Consider the following 26,219-nt stretch of genomic DNA (forward strand, 5'->3'; position numbering starts at 1 on the left):
GATTTATATTTTTACGTTTTATATGTTATTTTAGAATGATTTTGATTAACTATATTATTTTAATAAAGTAATTTGTCATCTTCAATTCTTGTTCATAATTATCACTAATGTTTTAAACAATTGGTGCCTTATTTATTAATTCTCAAAATAGTAAATTCTAAAAAAAGATGGAGAGGAGATTTATGAAATGACCATAGACCTTAAGACAAAGAATAAGAATAATCAAGATAAAGAAACAATTGTATCAATATCCAGGCAAATGGTTTTAGAAGAAACGGAAGAGCAAATTTAGTGGCTATCGTTAGTCTTAGAATAAACGGAAGAGCAAATTTTAGTAGCTATAGTTAGAATTACAAGAGATCGTTATCAGTATAAAAGATCGTTATAGCTAAAAGAAATTCATTATAAGAGATCGTTATCAGTACAAGAGATCGTTATAGCTAAAATAAATTCGTTACAAGAGATCGTTATCATTACAAGAAATCATTATCGGTACAAGAGCGTTAAGATACAAGAAGTAGTTATCGTATAAAAGATCTTTATTACAAGAAATCGTTATCTTAACAAGAAATCATTATCTTTACAAGAAATTGTTATTGTGACAAGAGATTGGTACCGTTAGAGGTCAGAATCGTTATAAGAGAGCGTTATCATTATTAGAGATCTTTTACATATTATGGTAAAGAAGTATTTAGGAGTATGTCTTAGAATCAGTCATCACCTCTATCTAGCTATCCTGTATTGGTAGTTCAGAATGGATTTAGGTGATTTAAGGGAAGGGGTGTCAAATACGTGTATTGAAAAGGAAAAGTTATTTATAATTTTAAAAATAAACAGTTAATTTGAATATAAAATTTGTTAAGATAATTGAAATATTTAAATTGTAAAGATAATTGGAAATTTTAATTGTAATCAAATTAAATAACAATTATATAGATGGTATGTAACTTTTAGCAGTATAAATTGTGCAGGCCATAGCCACGGGGGGGGGGCGGGGAGGCAGGCCCCCGCCAATTTTTGGCCCCCAAACCTGGTCCCCAGGAAAAATCTTTGGCATTTAAACCTGGCCCCCAGGAATCTTTGGCCCCCATAAATTTTTCTGACCCCCCCAAATTTATTTATTCAAAAAACATGTCTAGTTTGTAAATTCCTTTCTCTCCTGTTTTATTTTTATCCAATAATAAATCATCATTCATTCATATTTTATCATTTTCATGTGTGTTTGTGTATGTCATTATGTAGGCGCTTAATTACGTTTAAATTGTACTTATTTCAATGATAATTATTTTATTTATTATGGTTCAATTTCAATCACATTATTATTATTATATAACCAGTTATTTAAAACAGCGGTGAATATTTTAGAATTAGGAAGAAAATACTGAGATAACAACAATTTTGATAAGCCAACAAATTAACCGTAATAAGGTTTCGTTTAATCACAGGTGATCCAAAGCAGGCTTTTACCTTCGACTAAGAATATCAAATGAAATTTATCGATCGAATTGTATATCCATACATGGGTCAGCCCCCCTACCATACCTAAATATATTATTTTAAATTATATTTTTAATTTCTCTTCTTTTAATTATATATAGATACAGTATGTTAATTATAATTTTAATATTCTTTTCAATAGTATTTTCATCATTGTTTTGTTTTATTTTTATAACTGTGCATTGAAGTTTTTAAAAAATAAAAGTGATAATTTAATCTTTATTATCTTAAATCAATATATGATTTGATGCTATTTCTTAGCATACAGAAGCTACCTTTTAGTGGGATTGGTTCAACAAAATTACGGATGCTGCAACTGATGAAAACATAATTTATTCTTCTGGACTATTTATAGCAATGTTTTCATACACCATACAAAAAGATCCTGAATTAAATAAAATTATGAAATTTATACCTAAAAATGCCCAATATACATCACCCCAGATTCAAAAAGAAGTAATATCTATTATGGCAGATATGGTGCTTGAATATATTTCAGATAAATATAACAAAAGTGGGATGGCTTTATTTGTCTTAAGGCTGATGAGACAAAAGATGCATAAGGTTATGAAACTCTGAGCATAATTATTCGCTATATTTTTTTTCTGAGGAAGTCCAAGAAAATTTAATAGGAATTTCTTTCTGCTGAAAGCATTACTAATTGCATTTTAAAGCAACTTAATGAGTTAAATATTAATTCATTGAATATAATAAGCCAGGCTTATGATTTAGCAAACGTTATTTCAGGCCGAGATGAAGGAATGCAAACCCTATTTCAAAAATAATTAATAAAAAAAGTTCATTTTATACATTGCTACAACCACTTGCATCTAGTGGCTCAAAATTGGTATAGTATTATTGTCATTTCTAATTTTTTATATCCAATGCGTTGTATAATTTTTTAAGCGCTTTAACGTATCCTGTAAATATGCAGGCCATACTCTTAAGAGACTTTTAGACCAGAGGTGGACTGGTCATTTAGAAGCATCTTTCATCATTTATTATTTTGAGGCTATTGGTGAAGTATTATTTTACTTTTTTAATAGAACTCTTAATTCAGAGGTTTCCACTCACGATTCAGTCGAAGCCTCTGGTCATTTATCTCAATGCCTTAATATAAATTACGTTATATTAGCCATTATAATTTATGAGATATAATGACAATTGAATCCACTAAATAAGAATCAACAGTAGGTACTAATCTAGTAGATGCTAAAAATTATATTGATTTCACTATCAATATATTAAAAATAAAAGAATAATTCTGATTTGATTAGAATTAAGGCTGAAAAGCATTTAGCATCACTCCGCACAAATCATCAAGGGTACTTAAAACGCCTATAAATTTTCAGGATTTTTTAGTCGAGACCAAATTACAATTTGATTGTGGAAAAGACTCCAATTGGAGTTCTTTAAAATGGAATTATTATGAAATTATTATTTACTTTGTGTTGATGTTTTTTTAGATAAATTTTTACCCCCTTTGACCTTGATTATTTTATATCGGGTAAAATGGCCCGATTAGAATCATTAAACTTAAATATGGAAACGTTACATATGAAATGAAAATAGCTAAAGGATTATGCAGAAGTTAAAGAAACACATAATTTTGGAAATATCCTAAATATAGTGTTGCGTAATCGGCTAAAAACTACGCCTAAGCCTAATAAGTCTAAGCCTAAAAATCGGCTAAGCCTATTAGCCTAAGCCTAAAAATCGGCTAAGCCTAATTAGGTAAGCCTAAAAATCGGCTAAAACTAAAAATCGGCTAAGCCTATTAGCCTAAGCCTAAAAATCGGCTAAGCCTAATTAGGTAAGCCTAAAAATCGGCTAAAACTAAAAAGGGCTAAGCCTAATTAGGTTAAGTCTAAAAATCGGCTAAGCCTATATAAATCTGCTAAAAATTAGTCAAAATTCTGCATCGATGCTTAGTATTAATTATTATTTATTTATTTTAGTAAAATAATTTATTTTATTTATATTTAATGTAAATATTTTATTATTATCAACAAATAAACATGATATGATTTAATATTTTTTATTTATATTATTATATTTTGAAATGAAAATAAATTTATTTATTTGATGTTATTTTAATAAAAAAAATAATATGCTGCTATATTGTAAAATTGTAATATTCTTTTTAATATAATTTATTAGTGATTTTCACAATCTTCTTTATAAATACATCTTTTATTGAGGAATTATATTGTAAATTTTATTAGATAAATAAACAATCTTTTAGGTGAAATCTTTTATAATTTTTTTTATCATTTTTTTAAAATTATCTATTTTTTATTAAATGAGGTGGATTATATGAAACTTTTTTGATGATTTTATATGATCTTTTTAAGGATAATATTTTAATGTGACAATTGTCATAATCGTTATTTTATAAGTTTTTTGAATTTTTTTGAAGAAAATAGGTTAAAATAAGTATTAATAACATGTGTAAATATAAATTTAGTGAAGATGTACCAAAGAAAAGTGACAATTGTCATAATCGTTATTTTATAAGTTTTTTGAATTTTTTTGAAGAAAATATGTTAAAATAAGTATTGATAACATGTTTAAATAAAATTTATTGAAGATGTACCATAGAAAATTGACATTGTCATAATGGTTATTTTTAAAGTTTTTTGAATTTTTTGACGAAAATATGTTAAAATAAGTATTAATAACATGTGTAAATATAAATTTAGTGAAGACAATGAAAAGTGACAATTGTCATATTCGTTATTTTTTGAATTTTTTTGACGAAAATATGTTAAAATAAGTATTAATAACATGTGTAAATATAAATTTAGTGAAGATGTACCAATGAAAAGTGACAATTGTCATAATCGTTATTCTTAAAGTTTTTGGAATTTTTTTGACTAAAATATTTTAAAATATGTATATATAACATGTTTAAATAAAAATTTAGTGAAGATGTATTCTAGATAAGCGACATTTGTCATAATCATTATTTTTTAAGTTTTTTGATTTTTGTTGACGAAAATATGTTAAAATGAGTAATAATAACATGTTTAAATATTTAGTGAAGATGTACTATAGAAAAGTGACAATTGTCATAATCGTTATTTTTAAAATTTCTTTGATGTTTATGGGTAAAAATATAGATTGTAAAATTAAAATTGCCTGAGTATATGCCATAGAAAAACATATGGTAATAATAGATTCTTCCCCAATAACAGGAGCAAATTGGCATTTTACTACATATGTTCATCGGGTCAGAAATTAATATGCAAAATTTATATCATAATATCTAATCCTAAGTTAGAACTTATTATTTTTTTACCAATTTTCACCAGACAATTTTGTTTAAAATTTGGGTAAACTTTTTTTTCTATTTTAAAATCAATATCGATGCAAGTTAACTATTTTCGTCAAAAAAAATCAAAAAACTTTAAAAATAACGATTATGACAATTGTCGCTTATCTAGAGTACATCTTCACTAAATTTTTATTTAAACATGTTATCAATACTTATTTTAAAATATCTTTGTCAATAAAATTCAAAAAACTTTAAAAATAACGATTATGACAATTGTCACTTTTCATTGGTACATCTTCACTAAATTTATATTTACACATGTTATTAATACTTATTTTAACATATTTTCGTCAAAAAAATTCAAAAAACTAAAAATAACGATTATGACAATTGTCACTCATCTTAACTAAATTTTAATTTAAACATGTTTTTAATATTTATTTTAACATATTTTCTTCAAAAAAATTTAAAAAACTTTAAAAATAACAATTATGACAAATGTCCTTTTCATTGGTACATCTTCACTAAATTTATATTTACACATGTTATTTTTTAAGTGTATTCTGGATACCCATAGTTGATATTGAATTGTATTAAACGATAGAATAAGTATAACAAAATACTATTTAAATTATTCAAAATTTCTTTATTTCTTATAATAATCTTTTCCTTTAAAACTTTGACAATTTTTTTTAATGATTTAATTTTACCAAAAAAATATATTTTTTTAAAAAAATATATTATATAATAATTATTATCTTTTTACATTACATAATAATAATTCTTTTTTACCAATCAGATGTCTACAATCCATCTGATTGACATTTGGGGCTTATCTATATATATATATTTTTTTTTTACATACTAAGACATGTCACCCCTTTATGGGTCAGTGACACTCCTTTAACAAAAACGATGACGATACTACAATAATATAAAACAGATTTTACAAGAAATTATTATACTACAATAAGAAATTTTTATAAGAAATTTTTATAAGAAATTTTTATAAGAAATTACTATACTACAATAAGAAATCTTTATAAGAAATTACTATACTACAATAAAAAATCTTTATAAGAAATTACTATACTACAATAAAAAAAAAAATTTACACCTTCTTTCACTTGCTATTTGAGCTAAATTAACAGTAGATCCTCCCATAGTTCTTCCTTCTGATCAGTTGATGCCAGCATTCCGGTCGCTACCGTCAACGGGTTGGATTCAGCTGCTACAGGCGCTACTGGACTCATCAAACTCGCTGCTCGATGCTGTTCCATCACTGTCCGAATATTTACGTAATCCATTCTACTGACACTGGCCTCTTTGTTCACTAACTTTGCCGGCGTAAGCTGAGAATTATCCTTTCTTGGTCCGCTGATCGCACTATCGACGAATTCTCTGGCCAATCTTTTAGTCATCCCTTGTTGTGTGCCCCGAATATTCGTGTCTTGTGCCCCCAACGGTACCCAATTCTTTTTAAACAACGCCGGACATTGATTCTTCAAATGCGTTTCAGACTGGCAATTTAAACACCGCCTTTTCTTAATAAGTAAATTGCTTGATGTGGACGGATTCTCCATTGGGCGAATATCCACATTATTATTCAAATCCATAACATTAGGGATCAACGTGATCTGAAGATAGTGGTCCTGGAGATGTATTAATTTGTGTTGGGTTTGCACGGTTTTTTTATCAGACAACATTTTAAAGAAGAGGAAAAAAATATAATCTTATTCAAAAATGCAAACTAATTTATGTTTCTTTTTCTTTTGTTTCACAATTGGGGAAAAAAAAATGTTATAACCAATATTTATTCTTTATCTTTCCTTTTGTCTTTCACAACAACTCAGGATTTTAACAACAAATAATATAAATACTTATTGATCACAAATCCCAACCTATTTACTACAATTTGTAATTTTTATTTATTTTCCTTTCCTAACTTACAACCATACTCACATCAAAGTGAACCGTTCGTGAAAACAAAAAAAACAACTTTCTTTTTCCACTGACCATCCATCACAAAAATTTACATTTTTTATTAACTTTTTCTTTACTTTCCTTGAAAACAAAAAACATAATCATAAACGATTCCCTCGTTATACCATTTAATTACTTATATTATACTCCCATCACTCTACAATGAGGATACTCGAGTATATAAAATAATAAATAAATTAATAAAATACTTTCCTCCGATGGACTTTAATACCATTTAACCGAAAGCATAAATTACCAAAACACCCCCAGTTGTTCAGTATTCAACTAATTCATTAAGTTATATAATTTTGTTTTGTACTCCACTAATTTTATCAATTACGTGATTATTTAAATAACCAAAGGAATCTCTTCCTTCAAGGGAAAACAAAAAAAAATTGTCTTTGCCCTTCAATACCCCGAGACTCAATTATAATCCCGTATAATTATAGGATGTTGAGTTCTCCCTCCGAAATATAAAAATCCCTTTGTTTTCCAGGCTTTTCAAAGTTTCAATTAAGCATCCTCTAATGGATTCCATTAACACTTAATCACAAAGAAGCCTACCCCTATCTTTATGATAGTATCTTACTCCCAATACTACGCAAGTATCTTTATCAGAGTATCCCAAAAGAATCAATATTTTCATTATTCATATTTAACATATTATGCTATATTACTACAATAAATTTCATTATTCATCTTTAACATATTATGCTATATGATTCCAATAATCTAAGATTCTGGAAAAATAATCAGATAAGATTAATATTTAAGCATTTTCACATTATCTTTATCCTTTCTTACTTTCTCCTAACCTTACGTGATCATTATGTCTGATTACCGTTATTCCATTTATTAGCAAAATTTCATTTAATTTGGAACCAAGGTTTTCTACTATACGACCTTATTCCCTTTGTTATCAAACAAACGGGCCCATACAATTCTTCCCACAGGATATTTTATTACAATCTTATCAACCGAAGGTACACCAGTTCCATCTTTGGATTTTAAGAAATCCAACGGCATTCTGGTCCTTCTTCCCAAAAATAACTCCACCGGAGTAATTCCCTCTCGGTTTCTGGAATTATTATAATATAAATGGGCCATCCAAACATCATTACTTTCTTGTTTGGCCTTTTTAATCCAATTCGATAGCTACCATTCTCTCCGCCTGTCCATTGGAACTGGGATGATATGGTGGAGCTAATACGTGTTTAATTTCCATCGCATTACAAAAATCTTTGAAACTTTCACTTACAAAGGCCGGACCTCCATCAGACACTATTGTCTTTGGAATCCCAAATCTAGCCCATAACCTTTGTAACAATTTGATAACAATTCTAGTGGTTAATCCATGAACCTCTTCATATTCAATCCACTTAGAATATGCATCAACAACTAAAAAATACGACTTCTTGTTTAAGTCAAAGAAATCCACGTGAACACGCTCCCACGGCCTTTCAGGTCTCGGCCAATAACTGCCTATTTCCTTCCGGGGCATAACGGCACACGAATTACATGGAATACAACTCCTTGTAATCTTTTCAATATCATCGCTCATTCCAGGCCACCATACATACTCACGAGCCCAAGATTTCATTTTATCCCGACCCTGATGTCCTGCATGCAACAATCGTACAATTTTACTCCGTAATTTCAACGGAATCACGGCTCTATTACCCCGCATCAAACAATCATCCACTACGGACAATTCCTTTTCAATTTTTCTATAAACTTTACTATTATTTTTCCACGGTTCTTGTCCCGTCAAAAATAATTTTACTCGACCCAATTCCTTATCCCCTAAGGTATTGCTTTTAAGATCCTCCCAATTCGTAGGACCACCCTTTAACATATGTGATAAAAAACAAATTAATACCCTGTCTTCATTCACCATTATACTTTTGTTACCGTCAAGATCCCCTTCACTGGATCCTAACCTAGATAAAATATCAGGCAAACAATTTTCCTTGCCCCTGCGATATCTGATTTGCACATTAAAACTTCCCACCAGTAACAACCAACGTTGCAACCGGGGAGACAGCATTAACTCTTTATTATCTTTTTTAAATAAATGAATTAACGGCTTATGATCCATGTAAATTATAAATCTTTTACCGATCAAATATTCACGACATTTGGTTAATCCAAAGATAACCGCTAGGGCTTCTTGTTCAATAACCGAATATCTAGTTTCCACTTCCCTGAAAACTCTCGAAAAAAATATGATGGGTCTTTCCACATCATCCATTAAATGTAACAATGCACCTCCAACCCCCTTGTTGGATGCATCAACTGCCAATATGATCTCTAAATCATTATTAAAACATACCAAAATCGGTTCCTCACCAATTTTTCCTTTTAAAATATCAAAAGCATTTTTCTGTTCAATTTTCCACACAAAATGAACACCTTTCTTTAATAAACCATACAATGGAGATGCCAATTTTGCAAAATCTTCCACAAAACGATGATAATAATTTACCATTCCCAAAAATGATTGCAACTCCGCTTTATTGGTTGGCGGATTCATATTCGTTATATTTTTTAAATTTTTTTCCAGAGGTTTCACCTCCATTCCATTTATGCGATGTCCTAAGTAGATAACTTCCGTTACCCCAAGAACACTCTTTTCCTTGCTGGCCCTCAGACCCTTATCACGAATCCGCTTGAAAACCTCTTCCAAACGTTGATTATGTTGCTCTGGTGTTATACCAGTCACCAACACATCATCCATATAATAATAAACTCCTTCTAGGCCCTGGAAAACTGATGCCATAGTGCGCTGAAATATCGGCGCTGACACACTTAATCCAAACGGTAGCCTACAAAAGGCAAATAATCCTTTCGGAGTCGTTATTGTAAATAATTTATGAATTTCTTCTTTCAAAGGCAATTGCAAATAAGCCGAAGAAAAATCAACCTTGGAAAAATACTTGGCACCTTTTAAACTGGCCAAAATTTCCTCAATCCTAGGCAATGGATATTTTACCTCCACTACCCATCTATTTAACGTTACACGGAAATCAGCACATAGCCTTAACTTTCCATTCGATTTTCTAACAGGTACCAATGGTGTGGCCCACTCACTATATTCCACAGGAATAATGATGCCATCTCTAACCCATTGATCCAATTCTTCATCGATTTCCCTTTTCCACTCAAAAGGAACTCTTCGACAAGCCAAAAAGATGGGTGAAAAACCCTCTTTAAGTTTAACGTCTACTTGATAATCATTTAAACGTCCTAATTTTTCTTCAAAAATTATACCATATTTTCTAACCAAAACAGGTATAGCCAGATCGATCTTTTTTAATCCATCGATTTCAATTTCCATAAATTGATCCCTATCAATTTTACCATTTATTTCTGTATGATCAGAACTGATCCCTACCCTTTCAGGAGTTTCAATAAAATTATTATTACCGACAATCCTATTTTCATCGTTCAATAATTTAGATATCCCTTCTTTCTGAAGTTCATCTCGGATATTATCCGCCATTAAATCTCCTTTATCACTAGCTAATCCGCTATCAATAATAAATAAATTCCAATAATTATTATAGGGTCCAATTGTGGTAATCCAATCCCACCCCATAATAGTTTCCTCTGCTTTTCCCACTATCCATAAATCTAAACTTATGATAGTATCATTAAAAACCACATACCATTGAGTTTTACCCAAAACCTCAATTTCAGAACCATCGAACTGTTTTAAACACATATTTTCTTTAATAATCACGCCATTAGGCCAATATTTAAGAAAATTTTCACAAGACATTATCGAAATGCTCGCACCAGTGTCAAATAGCATATCAATATACCTGCAGTCAATTCTCAAGTTAACCCTAGGACATTGACCCAGTCTATTTATTCCATCAGTCCTTAAAATTTCACAAGTTTTAAAGGGCTGATCGCTATATATTCCCTCTGAAATATGCATTTCATTAAAATTTAAATTTCCTCCCAAATTCAACTCAGAATTTCGAGGCTTTTTACTAATATAACTATATTTTTTCATAATATCCCGAGGATATTTCTCCCATTTAAAATTATCAACATTTTTTCTATTTGTATATTTCACAATGCTCCCAGGAAATCCTTCCCATTTAAAAGCATTATTTTTCATTATATTCACATTAAAACTATAATCCGTTTTAACTTTATCTTCATGATAACAAACATTTTCATTAAAACCATTAAAATTATGAGAATCCCATCTCTTTTTATTATAATATACTTTCTTAAAATTTTTATTTCCCTGTATTCCAACTGCTATATGATTACATTTGCTATCATATAGTCAGCGTAAAGCACAATTTATAGCTATATGTCCCGTCTCTTTACATTTAAAACATAAACGAGACCCATCCAAATCCGATTTCAACGAATCAACTTTATTTACATCTAGTCCTGAAATCTTCCTTACGTTGGAATTTTCTCCACTAGATTTTTGCAATGGAAAACCCATTCTAAAATTCTGTTCCTTTACAATACAGGTTTTGGCATAATGACCCTTGTAACATCACCGATTACAAATTAGTCAGCAATAATTTTTGGAAAACTCTTTCCATTCGAAATAATTCTATCACCGAATTGTTTCTTATCCCCTTGATTATTCATACTAATCAACCTGGATACATCACTATAAATATCTTTAATAGATTCTTTTATATCTTTTAATTCCTGGAGGATAACCACTGATCTCTCCATAAATTCCAAACGATCATCAATATTATCTTTCATCGTTTCAACCATTCCTGGTTTGCCGTTCTTGATTTCATTTAAAATTCCATTTAAACTACTTTCCAAGTCCGAAATTCTTTTAAAACAATTAACAGACACCAGAGTGTCCTTTTTCCAATTACCATATACCTTGGTCGCAACCAAAGTACATTTTCCACATAAAAATTTCAAAAGTATATATATTAAATATAGAATTATTATTAATCCTAATGTAACTAAGTGATGACCTATATCCAATTCATTAAGGTTCTGATACAAGATTTTATAACCCATATCCTTAAAGATGGCAATTTTATTAAATAAAAGTAGGCTCAGAATACATCGAAATACACAACCATCGCATATTACAAATTTCTACTTTAAAATTACGTTATTACAAAAAGAAAAAATATTTTTCCAAACTACTTTGTTAATTAAAATTCACAAAAAAAAATTTAAACCACAAAAACGTTATTATTGCGTTGTGTCCTAAGGTAACCTATAATATGTAAAATAAAAAAAAGTTTTATTTTTTTACCTTAAAATAATGAATACCCTTGAATTTCCAGGTTCGAATCCTGGTCACGGCACCACTTTTTAAGTGTATTCTGGATACCCATAGTTGATATTGAATTGTATTAAACGATAGAATAAGTATAACATAATACTATTTAAATTATTCAAAATTTCTTTATTTCTTATAATAATCTTTTCCTTTAAAACTTTGACAATTTTTTTTAATGATTTAATTTTACCAAAAAAATATATTATATAATAATTATTATCTTTTTACATTACATAATAATAATTCTTTTTTACCAATCAGATGTCTACAATCCATCTGATTGACATTTGGGGCTTATCTATATATATATATATATCTATTTTTTTTACATACTAAGACAGTTATTAATACTTATTTTAACATATTTTCTTCAAAAAACTTTAAAATTAACGATTATGACAAATGTCACTTTTCATTGGTACATCTTCACTAAATTTATATTTACACATGTTATTAATACTTATTTTAACATATTTTCGTTAAAAAAATTCAAAAAACTTTAAAAATAGGGATTATGACAATTGTCAGTTTTCTATGGTACATCTTCACTAAATTTATATTTACACATGTTATTAATACTTATTTTAACATATTTTCGTCAAAAAACTTTAAAAATAACGATTATGACAATTGTCACTTTTCTATGGTACATCTTCACTAAATTTATATTTACACATGTTATTAATACTTATTTTAACATATTTTCGTCAAAAAACTTTAAAAATAGCGATTATGACAATTGTCACTTTTCATTGGTACATCTTCACTAAATTTATATTTACACATGTTATTAATACTTATTTTAACATATTTTCGTCAAAAAAATTCAAAAAACTTTAAAAAGAACGATTATGACAATTGTCACTTTTCTATGGTACATCTTCACTTAATTTATATTTACACATGTTATTAATACTTATTTTAACAAATTTTCGTCAAAAAAATTCAAAAAACTTTAAAATTAACCATTATGACAATTGTCACTTTTCATTGGTACATCTTCACTAAATTTATATTTACACATGTTATTAATTCTTATTTTAACATATTTTCGTCAAAAAAATTCGAAAAACTTTAAAAATAACGATTATGACAATTGTCACTTTTCATTGGTACATCTTCACTAAATTTGTATTTACACATATTATTAATACTTATTTTAACATACTTTCTTCAAAAAAATTCAAAAAACTTATAAAAGAACGATTATGACAATTTTCACATTAAAATACTATCCTTAAAAAGATCATATAAAATAACATCAAAAAAGTTTCATAAAATCCACCTCATTTAATAATAAATAGATAATTTTAAAAAAATGATAAAAGATTTCACTAAAAGATTGTTTATTTATCTAATAAAATTTACAATATAATTCCTCAATAAAAGATGTATTTACAAAGATGTGAAAATCACTAATAAATTATATTATAAAGAATATTACATTTTTACAATATAGCAGCATATTATTTTTTTTATTAAAAAAACATCTAATAAATAAATTTATTTTCATTTCAAAATATAATAATATAAATAAAAAATATTAAATCATATCATGTTTATTTGTTGATAATAATAAAATATTTACATTAAATATAAATAAAATAAATTATTTTACTAAAATAAATAAATAGTAATTAATGCTATAAGCATCGATGCAGAATTTTGACTAATTTATTTTAGCCAATTTTTAGGCTTAGCCCATTTTTAGGCTTAGCCAATTTTTAGGCTTAGCCGATTTTTAGCCTTAGCCAATTTTTAGGCTTAGCCGATTTTTAGGCTTAGCCTAATTAGGTTTAGCCGATTTTTAGGCTATACCTAATTAGGCTTAGCCGATTTTTCCACCTAAAATCTCGGCTAAGCCGTTTTTAGTCGGCTAAAATTAGCCGATTACGCAACACTACCTAAATATTATATATAAAAAAATATCATCACATTTAAAGAATTGAATAAATGCTACTCAGCAGCCATCTTCATTAGAGTACCAACGGCTTCTTGTGTGGCATCTTTCTCTACAATAAAGAGAGTTCTATCGAGCATTAGAGAGTCGATGAAAGATCAACGTAATCAAAATTTAGTATTGATGGCTTATGAAAAAGATAACATAAAATTTATCCTTTAATACATTTATGTTAAAATTTAAAAATAAAAATCGTCGTATTATATTATAGTATTATTTTGTATATTCATATTATAGTATTATTTTGTATTGAATGCTTAATTATTTGTTTACTTTAAAAAAATAGTAACCCCCTCAATTAAGCAATTGCCCCCCCCCCTCCTAGCTGAAAATTCCTGGATACGCCTCTGAAATAGTGAGTCGAAAATGTAATAATTCTAGAAAAAGAAAAGAGAAAATTATACGTTTTAGTTTTATTTATGTTATTTCAGAATGATTTTATTAGCTATATTATTTTAATAAAGTAATTTGTCATCATTCTTGTTCATAATATTCACGACTTTTTATAAACACATGTAATATTTATTTCTGATTCTGATGATGAAAATGATAAGGTTATGGAGATTATTGGAATAAAGATATGATCTTCTGAAATTTCCCAATATTTGGAGATTTATTTTGTTATTTTTGCTCAAGTACGTTGGAATTTAATTGGATAAGGCTAATGGAGCTATAAATAAATAGTCCCATACTAGAATTAGCCCCGTTTCTATGGAATTAGGGTAATTGCACTAGACCACTTTCCATCGGTCTAAAAAGTCCAGGTGAGGTGGATTTTAAAGCTTGTTGGATCAAGAAATTGCATTGGTTATGCCTGAGGATTCGGCCTTTTCGCGATTCAGTGTAAACTATACCTTCCTTGCTGTCTACAGGAGTTCTGCAGCCAGAGAAGATGTGAAGAAAGGTTATCGTACAATTAAGGCGGATTCCAGTAGCGTGTGTATTCTCATTGTTGGTGAGTTGGAGCTGAAGATTGCTAGAAAGAAATACTTTCAGAAATTCGTGCCCGGATTTATTAATTAAAGTAGATCAAACATTTTTATGGGCTTGTTTGAGCCGGAACGACCTATGCGAACCTCCAGGAATTACTATGATTTCCTCAAATTCTATTCCTCAACTTATGGTTTTTTATACTATTTTGAATAGGATATTAAATACCCTTAAAAATTATGTTATTTTAGATAAAAAAAAATTGAATATTAGAAAATATGATTGAAATTTCTAAACCGAATCTGTAGTTTGCTGAACCAATCTTGAACTGATCGACCAATTTTTTATAATTACTCCAGCGGAACTCGACAAAAAATTTCGTATGAAGCATTGTCAAGTGCTTCCCGCGTTTTGGTCATATACTCATTTATTTAATTTAAAACTTGTAAATCAAAAATAGAAATGATATTTCAAAAAATTCATAAATATAACTAATTTTATTATCATCACCATCACAATAATTCCGTTTATATATTTTTCTAACCTTTTTTAAGGGCGTTGGAAAAGATAAAAAAACAGGTTCAAAGAAAAATAAAAAAGTCAAGAAAGAACGTCCCGTCAAATACGCCAAAAATCAAGCAGAGTCAAATAAATTGTATAACGAAGAAATGATAGGTTTCGATACATTAATTTTTACATAAATAATTTATATATTAGGAATACAACATAATCTTTTGTCCTTTATTGATTCAGGGACGTATTGGGAAGTTTAGGACTCCCGGGCTTAGTGAAGGCTCTTTCACAATTATTTAATGTAAACAATAACTGTAAAAAAAAGCAATGCATTAAATAGGGTTGGCAAAAATCATAATTTTTTTTTATCTATTTGATTAAATCACAATTTTTTATATATTTTATTCAATTATAATAAAATTTAATTAATTTTTAAAATATACCCCAGAGGAAGATAGCCCCTCAGGCAAAGTTATTAAAACTTACATTAAAGATATGTTTAATATTAATTTAATTAACATTTATAGCTGACATATTTAGATTTTTATATTTCCTAAAATTAATTTAATAGGAATTTATTAGACCAAAAAATAATTTCAGGATTACCACAACATAAAATCATTTTTAATAATTAAATTTTTTTTAAAAATATTTAGCCTTCATATTTTTAGATGATTAGCTCCTTTAATATCTTTTTCCATTTTATATGATTCATACAAACATTTTATTCAATTTATATTTTGTGATATTGGCTTAAATTTTAGGGTCCATTGGAATGTTGGTCTTTCACTCTTTAGTTTACCCATCACTTCTAAACTCTTAACCTTGTTTCCTTTAGTTATTAGACCTTCTCATCGTATATCCATAGCACCTAAATCTCTTCACCATGATCTTTGTTTTAATGGGTACATTTCTTATCCTTTTTTGATGCCCCTGCTATCATTCTCAGCATTCTCAATACTGTTGTCTGTAAACTTCTCTCGTCTGATTCTTTGCTTGGCCATGTTTCCGAACTATATAGGATAGTTGACTGTATATTTCCCCTTATAATTTGTAAGGAACTCTTTCGTCAAAGAGCACTCATGATAAATTTCTCCACCTCAGTCATCTTTGGCTCATTTTTAATTTATTTCTCTTTCAATTGTGTCATCACTTTATAAATGGAACCTAAATATTTACAGCTTTCAATTGTCGATACCTGCTATTCATTTATGTCTATGCTGTCTGTTTCATCTCCACCTATTACCATATATTATGTTTTTTTCCTTGTTAACTTTTAACCCAACTCATGAATCTTTCCTTCATTTCTTTCTTTGTTTCAGCAAGTATTGCAATTTAAAATTTTATGTAACCATAGTAAAATGGGGTATAATAAGTTTTTATTTCAAAAGAAGAACTAGTAATTATTTGAAATACCAACAAAAAAGAGAATTGATTAAAATCTTAAAATTATTGATTAAATCGTGATTTAAATTAATTTGATTTAATCATACCAACTTTATTAAATCATAGACACATATCAACATCAAACATTTGCACTTAGCATTGAATTTAGAGATGATCTCCTTAATGTCGAAAGTTTCTTCCTCATTTCCGCCTCCACTTTATATATAATATTCATTTTGACTAGATTTACTATATCCGTATTTTAAGAAGTACATAAATTTTTCTAGTACCTTTTTATGCAACTATCAGAGACCCACGATATTATGATTTTAAAAATCTGGGCTGGGTTTAAATTAAAAAAAAAAATTATAAACCCAAGCCAGTCCGGACTTAAAAATTTTAAGGAAATAAAAATTTGGGCTGGATCTATTTAAAAAATTTGAACAGTTGGAAAGTCATATAATGGAGTGTTTATAATTATTTACTGTTCATATTTTCAATTTCCCATTTAAATAATTTGCATAGTTATTCGAGATGACGAAATTTTAAAAATTCCGGACCAGGCTCAAAAAATAACAATCCGGACTGAGCTAAAATAAAAAATTTCTAAAAAAAATCGCGGGCCAGGCTAAAAATAGATTTTTTTATATCCAGGCCAATCCAAGTCTTAAAATTTTGACTTATACAGGTTTTTGACAACTATTGAACTTTTATGAATTTTTGCAAATGAAGTTAGTTTGCTAAAATCTACCTTTGATAGAAAGGAATTTTTTTTCGTTTTGTTCCTTGATTATTTATTTTTCGGACTGATTATGATACTTACAAAAATAAAATGAGACGCACGACATTTTTTTAATTTTTATTTGATTCAATATAAACTACAGTAATTTTCACTATATAAAAATTCACAATTTTTAAAATAAAATAAAACAAAACGATTCCGAAAGAAAGAAAGAAAAATAACTTTTTTTAACATATATATTCTTTTCACGTCAATTATTTTATATATAATTATAAATAATACAACTATAATCATTCAATCAATACAACATGCTCCTCTTTTCCAGGTAAAATCTAGGGTACCATGTGACAATCTATGCGGAAAAATAACAAGAATCACAAATAATTTTAAAACTGCATATTATAATCGACCTTTAGTGATACCCTCATTGCTGTGCTGTTTAGGATCGTTCATATCCGCATTTGATTAGTCAAATCATCTTTGATAATATATATCTTAATTATTGATTGTTCATTTCAGCTTTTATACTAAGTTTTCCATTCCTCGGACATATATCTTGACATCGAACGACTGCTTATTATTGGACGTAGATATTTTGAATCTGATATTTTATATTGGACTCTATTGATTATCAAACGTATATTCTGCAGGCTTTGCTATCAATATTATTTGCCTTCACATGGAATTTGATTGGATAACGTAGATAATTAGATAGGATTTTTGTTTATACGATATTACATTCTTTACTTGACTACTGTGTTAATATTTTTTATCCTCGATCAACGTAAATTAATTAAATTTTAAATATATTCTTTTTTCTTCTTCCCAATTATTTACCCTTTTCAAAAGAATTAAGTTTTCTCTTATTTTTATACCAAGTAAACTATTAAACACCTTTTTTTAAAAAACTTTAATTTTTATTGAATCACCACAAATTTACACAACAAAATTTTCAAATAACTTTTCATAAACAAAACTACCATTATTTATTTAAACAAATAATTACTCTCTTTTATTATATTATTTATCTTCAACCCTTTTTTTTAAAAATTTCTCTCCTACCGAACAACTTATTAAATCAACGACCCTTATTTATTATTGACCTCTTGGGTTTAGACAGTTCCGAATTTCTACTTAATTCTAACGAAAATTTTAATCTTATTATCAACGGGAAATTACCACATAAACTAGCACCAATAATCTTTGGTGCTCGACAAATTGCGCTTGAAAAAGCTGAAAATCAAGTGCGCCCAATAGCTATTCGAATTTTTTACCGACGAACCATTTCAAAAATTATTTGTAATCGACTCAAATCTACAATAACCTTAAGCTTAGCTCCTTACCAAGTGGGATTTGGAGTAAAAGGAGGCAGCGAAGCCGCAATTCATTGCAGTCGACTAGTTTTATCCAACCTTAAACCTGAAGATTATATTGCAAAACCAGACATATCCAATGCCTTTAATTCAATTAATAGGAATAAAATGATCGATACCTTCTTGGAAACATTCCCTGACTACCACAATTACATCCATCTTAGCTTCTTCCTTACTCAAATTTAACGATTATATTATTAATTCTGCAGAAGGCCTCCAACAGGGTGACTCATTAGGACCACTACTTTTTGCTATACCCTTAAACACCTAATAAGTGATATTGCTCTTTCATGCAAACTCAATCTACACGTTTGGTACCTTGACGATTGTACTATATCGTCGACCATTTCTTCCAGAATTGTCTAGATATAATCAACAAACACTTTGATGAACTTAATTTATCCTTAAATATAAAAAAATGCAAAATTAATCCTTCTCCGCCTCCAATAGACACCATATTAGATAACTTTAGACGGACACCCTTACAAGATTTCAGTATATTAGGAGCCCCATTGGGAGGTGCAGATGGAGTTTTTAATTTTTTAATCACCTTCAATCACTATTCCCCAAATTATTGATATTAAAAAAATTACCCATCCATCAAACATATTACATTCTCAAAAACGCCCTTTTAATACCACAAATCCAGTATTTTTTAAAAACTTCTGGTGCCTTCTCTTTTGAAATTCATAAAAGAATATGAACAAAAGATACTACAAATGATGACAGAGTTATTAAACATCAAACTCGATTCTAACTCATAGCTTCAAGCAACTCTCCCTTGTAAATCCGGAGGACTAGGCCTAAGATCGGCATTAAGTATAGCCCTTGTATCCTTCATCTCATCAACCTTATCAGTAAAAAATATTATCTCGCAAATTATTACCATCAATAAAGATAATTTATTAGATGAAGCCTTACGTTGTTGGAATATACCAAACACCGCCCCACCAGATTCAATGAAACAAAAAGATTGGGATCAAGGATTGGTATCTCGTTCCTTGCTCAACTTGAGCGATGATCACCAATATAAATCCCTCCTAAGATCTTTTAATTTCAACAACTCTGGCCATGAATGGTTAGATTAATACCCCAGCATTTTAAATAACCAGCTAATAGATAACGACGCTTTTTGTTATGCAATCAATTTACTCTTGGGCGTACTTTCCTAAACCATTATATTTGCATTAAATGTATTCAATCGGCAGACGCATATGGGAGACACGATCTCCACTGTAAATTTATATCAAAAATCAGCCGACATGATAAAATAAATGCAATAATAGCTTCTTTTTTAAATAAAGCCAATTTTCCTTGTATTTTAGAACCTACATCCTCTTTAGATAAAAAACGCCCTGATGGCAAAACCGTTGTACCTTTTTTCATGTGAAAGCCTTTAATGTTGGATTTTACCTGCATTGATCCCATGGCTCCATCTAATAATGGAGATGACCCCCTTAACAAAGCCGAATCTCTAAAAAATATAAAATACTCACACCTAATGTGTGATAACCACTTTGTACCCATAGCAGCTACAGCAACCTGCTCTTTTAAACAAGTGGCTTTAGATCTATTTAAAATAATATCCAAATCTATAAAAAAAATCATACCTTTCTCCATTTTACAAACCTAAGCAGAAAATCGCCATATCTATAATTAGATCTAATTATCAAAAATTTAAAACATGGCCCGACCTCGCCATTTGATATTTTTCTTCTTTTTTTTAAAATGTTTTTTTCTTTTTAACTTAAACTGATATATGACATTTCCCTCATCAATTAATTCAAACCCTCTTACTAGCTGGGAAAATAAAAAAATTAATAAATACTCAATACTAAATAACTTTATTTTTCAACCCATAGTCATTTCAACTAATGGCAGTCACAATTAACATTTTTTTTTTTTTAAAATCTAGCACGTAAAATTTTTAACATTACAAACAAAAAACGCGAATCAATTTTTCTTAAACAAAAACTCCAATTATAAATTTTTAAACATAATTATACCTGTTTTTTAGGAAAATTTTTACTATAAGCTCTTTTTAGAGCCATCGATATTTTTAAAATATACATTCACTTTTAATATATATGGTGAATTCCATATCAAATCAACCATGGTTTCAACCCGACCCCCTTCAATTTTTCTTAAATTTTGTATACTGGTAGTATATACTATAACTAAGAAAAAAATGAAATTTTACCTTCCAACACTGTTTACCCGCTAAGATATGGCCGTTTAAAGCGCGGAAAAATGGTACATTTTAAAATGCACCTCATTTATTTTCAAATATCTCGAGAAATAATCATGTTAGAAAAATAATTTAAATTTTATTTTGTAGCTTAATAAAGGTTCTTTAAAATGACATAAAAATAAATATGATGGACATTTTATTAATATCGAAAACCGGATGTGTAAAACCGGAAATGGCCATAGAAAAAAAAGGTATTTTTTTAAAAAAAAATTTTTCTGTAGATATATATCACACTGCTTTATATTTGTACAAAATCCTAGACTGGGATGAACATGGGCTTAGGAGTTATCACTTTTTATATGGCTAAATTTAACATTAATATCATCATATTTTAATTTAATGAATAGTTATGAAATAATGTTAATTTAAAAATTATGTCTAAATGACAGGCCCTTAATTTTTTTTATCTTTATCAAAATTTTTGAGAAGTGGCTGGAATAATGAGCTTTGTTTAACACTTTAGTTAAATTTTGTCTCGAAGTTACTTGACAAAATAATTCTAAACATATTTATAACTTTATTTGCCTCAAATTGCATTACATATAATACAATATATATCATATATTATAATCATCCAAGGAATTTTAATAATATGACTTTTGTTTTCGTCTAGGGGAATAAAAGCTTGGAACTTTGTGTTCCAGAAATTCTCTTTGCTCTCAAAAACCTGCTTTCATGATGACTTTCTATGTTCATATATTCATTATTGCTCACAAATATATAATTTACGCCGTAGATATTATTTCTTGCATAGTTAAATAAATCTATTGTTGTCAATATGTGATGTTCATATGGACATTGCACGCTTGCTAGAGCTGCTAACCGTTTAGTAACGGCCCCCAAAATGTCGCATGGACTTTTACCTTGTGCGGTTTCAAAATGTCACTTAGCCTTTATCCCAGAATCATTTTCATGATTGTAGAGATTAATGAAATCTTTTATTTTTATATTGGTTACTGCTCCATCAGAAAAACAATAAATTTTAATACGATCAATTTTTAAAATAAATAAAATGCACATGCGTTGTGCTTTAAACAATCTGATATAACCACTAAATTTACAAGTTTTATTATGTTGTTCTTACGGTAATAAATTATAAAAGAGTTGATAGTGGCTTGATTATTGGTCTGATTACATCCTTGTGCATGGTTCTGCACTACAAATGCATAGTTTTCTGAAAGTCTACAATAACTAAGAATTCGCCAACGTTTAAATTGAATTTTAAAAAGTTTCGAATTAAAGATTATCGTGAAGCTATAAACAAATGAGGAATTTAATTGTTTAATTATTCAATTAAATAATCCACAAATTCGTCAGCGGATTTTGTCAGTGTTTCAAGGGTAGTTCGATCAACTGCTATCCATTGTTTGAATGTTTTATAATCTAGAATTCTCGTCAAATAATTTATTAAGCCTTTCTTTTAATTTTTAATATATGGGGGAAAATTTATTGTTGAATTTCAATTTTGGTAGATTATTTTATGCTAAATAAAATATTTAAAATTATTTTGTCAAGTAATTTTAATTTCGAGATAAAATTTAACTAAAGTTTTAAACAGCTCATTATCCCAGCCACCTCTCAAATTTTTTTTATAAAGATAAAAAAAAGTAAGGGCCTATCATTTAGACATAATTTTTAAATTAACATTATTTCATAACTATTCATTAAATTAATAATGATAATATTAATGTTAAATTTGTTCAATTTTAGCCATATAAAGAATGATAACTCCTAAACCCATGTTCATCCCAGTTTAGGATTTTGCACAAATATAAAAAGTGTGATATCTATCTACAGAAAAAAATTTTGAAAAAAATGCCCTTTTTTTCTATGGCCATTTCCGGTTTTACACATCCGGTTTTCGATATTAATAAAATGTCTATCATATTTATTATGTCATTTTAAAGAACTTTTATTAAGCTACAAAATAAAATTTAAATTATTTTCCTAACATGATATTTCTCGAGATATTTGAAAATAAATGAGGTGCATTTTATCAAGAATGTACCATTTTTCCGCGCTTTAAACGGCCATATCTTAACGGGTAAACAGTGTTGGAAGGTAAAATTTCATTTTTTTTTAGTTATAGTATATACTACCAGTATACAAAATTTAAGAAAAATTGAAGGGGGTCGGGTTGAAAATCGACTTTTTTTTGTTATATTCATTTTTTATTTTTATATAAAAAAAATATATATATATAATAATCTCCTTAATCAAACATGATCGTTTTCGTATCTTCCTAATGTATTTAAAATTTAAGGAGACTATATAGTGTAATGTTATTTTTTTGCTCTCTACGAGAGTCGTACCACAAACCTCCGCATGTTTTAAGCATGGACCAACTTGAATATAATTAAATTGAAAATATATATATATTAATTAATAGCTGATATTTTTAAAATTCTGCCGTTTATTACCATACTAGCTGACGAGGTTGAAGGGTAATTATTTAGTTTGTATGTATGGTACTAAATATACTTTATTAATAAATTATATATAAATATTAAAATTTAGGAGAAAAAGAGGTAAAATTGTTGCAATGTATACCGTGAGCATGTATTAGAAATATCAAAATTTAAATTTGTGATAGAAATCATATTGGATAAAATTTAAAATAGAGTGCTTTAATATTTTTGAATTTTAAATAGGTTATACATTGGCCTGAAAATTTTTTTTTGCAGACAGAGGCAGGCCTGATCAAAAAACCAAGTCCCATTCAACTTTCATAAAATTTTGCCATATATTTTTATTGAATGTCTTAAATTTAATTTTATATTTAGAATAAAATTTAGATTTGTGATTGAAATCATATTGTGTAAAATATAAAATAGAAATGCTTGAAAATTTTTTAATTTTAAATATGGGCTAGACATTGGCCTGAAAATTTTTTTTTGCAGAAATCGCCAGGTCTGATTAAAAAACCAACCCCATGCAACTTCATATTCTGATTTTATTTTTAAATGAATTATCACTTATTTTATTTCAGTTCTCAACTAACAAAATTATTATAGTCTTTGGCGGGCTTGAGAAAATCTTTCCAACAATATGGTTTTCAGAGATTTACCTATCTCCAGGCTTGGGAAAAAATTACAAAATTAAAATAGAAAAATTTTCAAGCATATCTATTTTAAATTTTACCCAATATCTATCACAAATTTAAATTTTATTCTAAATATAAAATTAAATTTAAGACATTATTATTAAATTACAATAGAAATAAATGGCAAAATTTTGGGAAAGTTGCATAGGAAGTGGTTTTTCGATCAGCCCTAGCTGTGTCTGTAAAACAAAATTTTGAGGCCAATGTCTAGCCCATATTTAAAATTCAAAAATTTTGAAAAATTTCTATTTTTAATTTTACCCAATATGTTTCCTGTCACAAATTTAAATTTTGATATTTCTAATACCCTCAATGCTCACGGGTTACATTGCAACAATTTTACCTCTTTTTCTCCTAAATTTTAATATAAAGCATATTTAGTACCATATACACAAACTAACTAATTACCCCTCAACCCCGTCATTCTTGACGGGTTATTAGCTAGTTTTATTATATTCTCTATATTATAATGTTAATTTTCAAATAATAATATTTTATCGTATTTGTATATGAATTTTAATAAAAAATTGAATTTTAAACACTTTTTTTAAAAAACTTTAATTTTTATTGAATCACCACAAATTTACACAACAAAATTTTCAAATAACTTTTCATAAACAAAACTACCATTATTTATTTAAACAAATAATTACTCTCTTTTATTATATTATTTATCTTCAACCCCTTTTTTTAAAATTTCTCTCCTATCGAACAACTTATTTAATCAAACATTACCAATTGCCTTCATCATGAAACATTTTTTTTAACATTCCTCAAATTTCTCATCATTTCCCCTATCTTTTACTATTTCTTGTTTTATCAATTTCTTTTAATTAATTACTTTTTCTTTTCCTTTAAAACACCATAATTAATTACCTTCACTTTTCCTTTTAACAGAAAATTTATTTCCTAACCCCTTTTTTTTCTTAAAACTTTTACTACTTAATCATTTTTATATTTAAACTTTACTATTTCTTGTTTTACCAATTTACCATAATTAATTACTTTCACTTTTGCTTTAAAAACAAAATTTATTTCCTAACCCCCTTTTTTTACAACTTTTACTACATAATACATTTTACAATTTTACCTCAACCCATGTGTTCACTTTTTTTTTTATATTTTATTAATGTAATATAACATTCTTAAATTCTACAATGTACTAAACATTTTTATTTCAAATGAACACCATTAGCAATTCATAGTTTCAATCTATTCTCTTGAAAATTTTATTTAAATTCAATTGAATTCACAACCATTATATATATTTCTATCCAACTTCCCAAATCATATTATCACGGTACATCATATAAGATATCAACAACCTTAACGTAACACTGAAGTTATTTTGAGCTTTAATACAATTGGCACTTGACCTCCATATCTTATTTAATTTATTCTCCAGATTTTATTTAACATCAATTAAATTTCATACTTTTTTACATATATATTTTCCACTCCTTGACTTACCACATACATTATCAAGGTATAACATAAAATATCAAAATGAACCGAAACGTAACCCAAAAGTACGTTGGTTTTTAACCTAACCTTTCCGCTTTAATTTTCCATAGTTTTTCACTATTCACATTTTTTTTAATTTAAATTTACTTTCATAACTTAAATAATTTTTGCAAAGCTGCCAAATATTGATTTCCTTCAATTTCATCCACTACTATCTTTTCAAATTTTTTTTCTTACTAATTTCGCTGGTATTAAGACAGGCTTGCTCTCTTTCAAATTTTATTTCTTTCGACTGATGATTATCCCAATATTTTCTTGTACCTTAGTTCCCTCTCCAGATATCTTCTCAATCTCTTAAATATTGTTAATTTTTATTAGTTATTTTTTCAATATATTTATTTTCCATTTTCATGTTACCACCAATCAAATTCCCTAATCTCACATTTGTAT

The 26,219-nt window shown here is 27.9% G+C and overlaps 1 protein-coding gene across 2 annotated transcripts in view; it reads left to right on the top strand.

Moving 5' to 3' along the window:
* Positions 1-26,219, top strand: part of LOC135923018 (general transcription factor IIF subunit 1-like) — a 61,983-nt gene that overhangs the window by 22,085 nt on the left and 13,679 nt on the right. For both annotated transcript variants that reach the window (XM_065457606.1, XM_065457607.1), the window contains exon 8: positions 15,492-15,612. In XM_065457606.1, the coding sequence (XP_065313678.1) occupies positions 15,492-15,612 (121 nt within the window). The remainder of the gene's footprint in view (positions 1-15,491; positions 15,613-26,219) is intronic.

The sequence above is a fragment of the Gordionus sp. m RMFG-2023 genome, chromosome 1 (genome assembly GCF_954871325.1).
Source record: "Gordionus sp. m RMFG-2023 chromosome 1, tfGorSpeb1-WG-v2, whole genome shotgun sequence".
Lineage (NCBI taxonomy): Eukaryota > Metazoa > Nematomorpha > Gordioida > Chordodea > Parachordodidae > Gordionus > Gordionus sp. m RMFG-2023.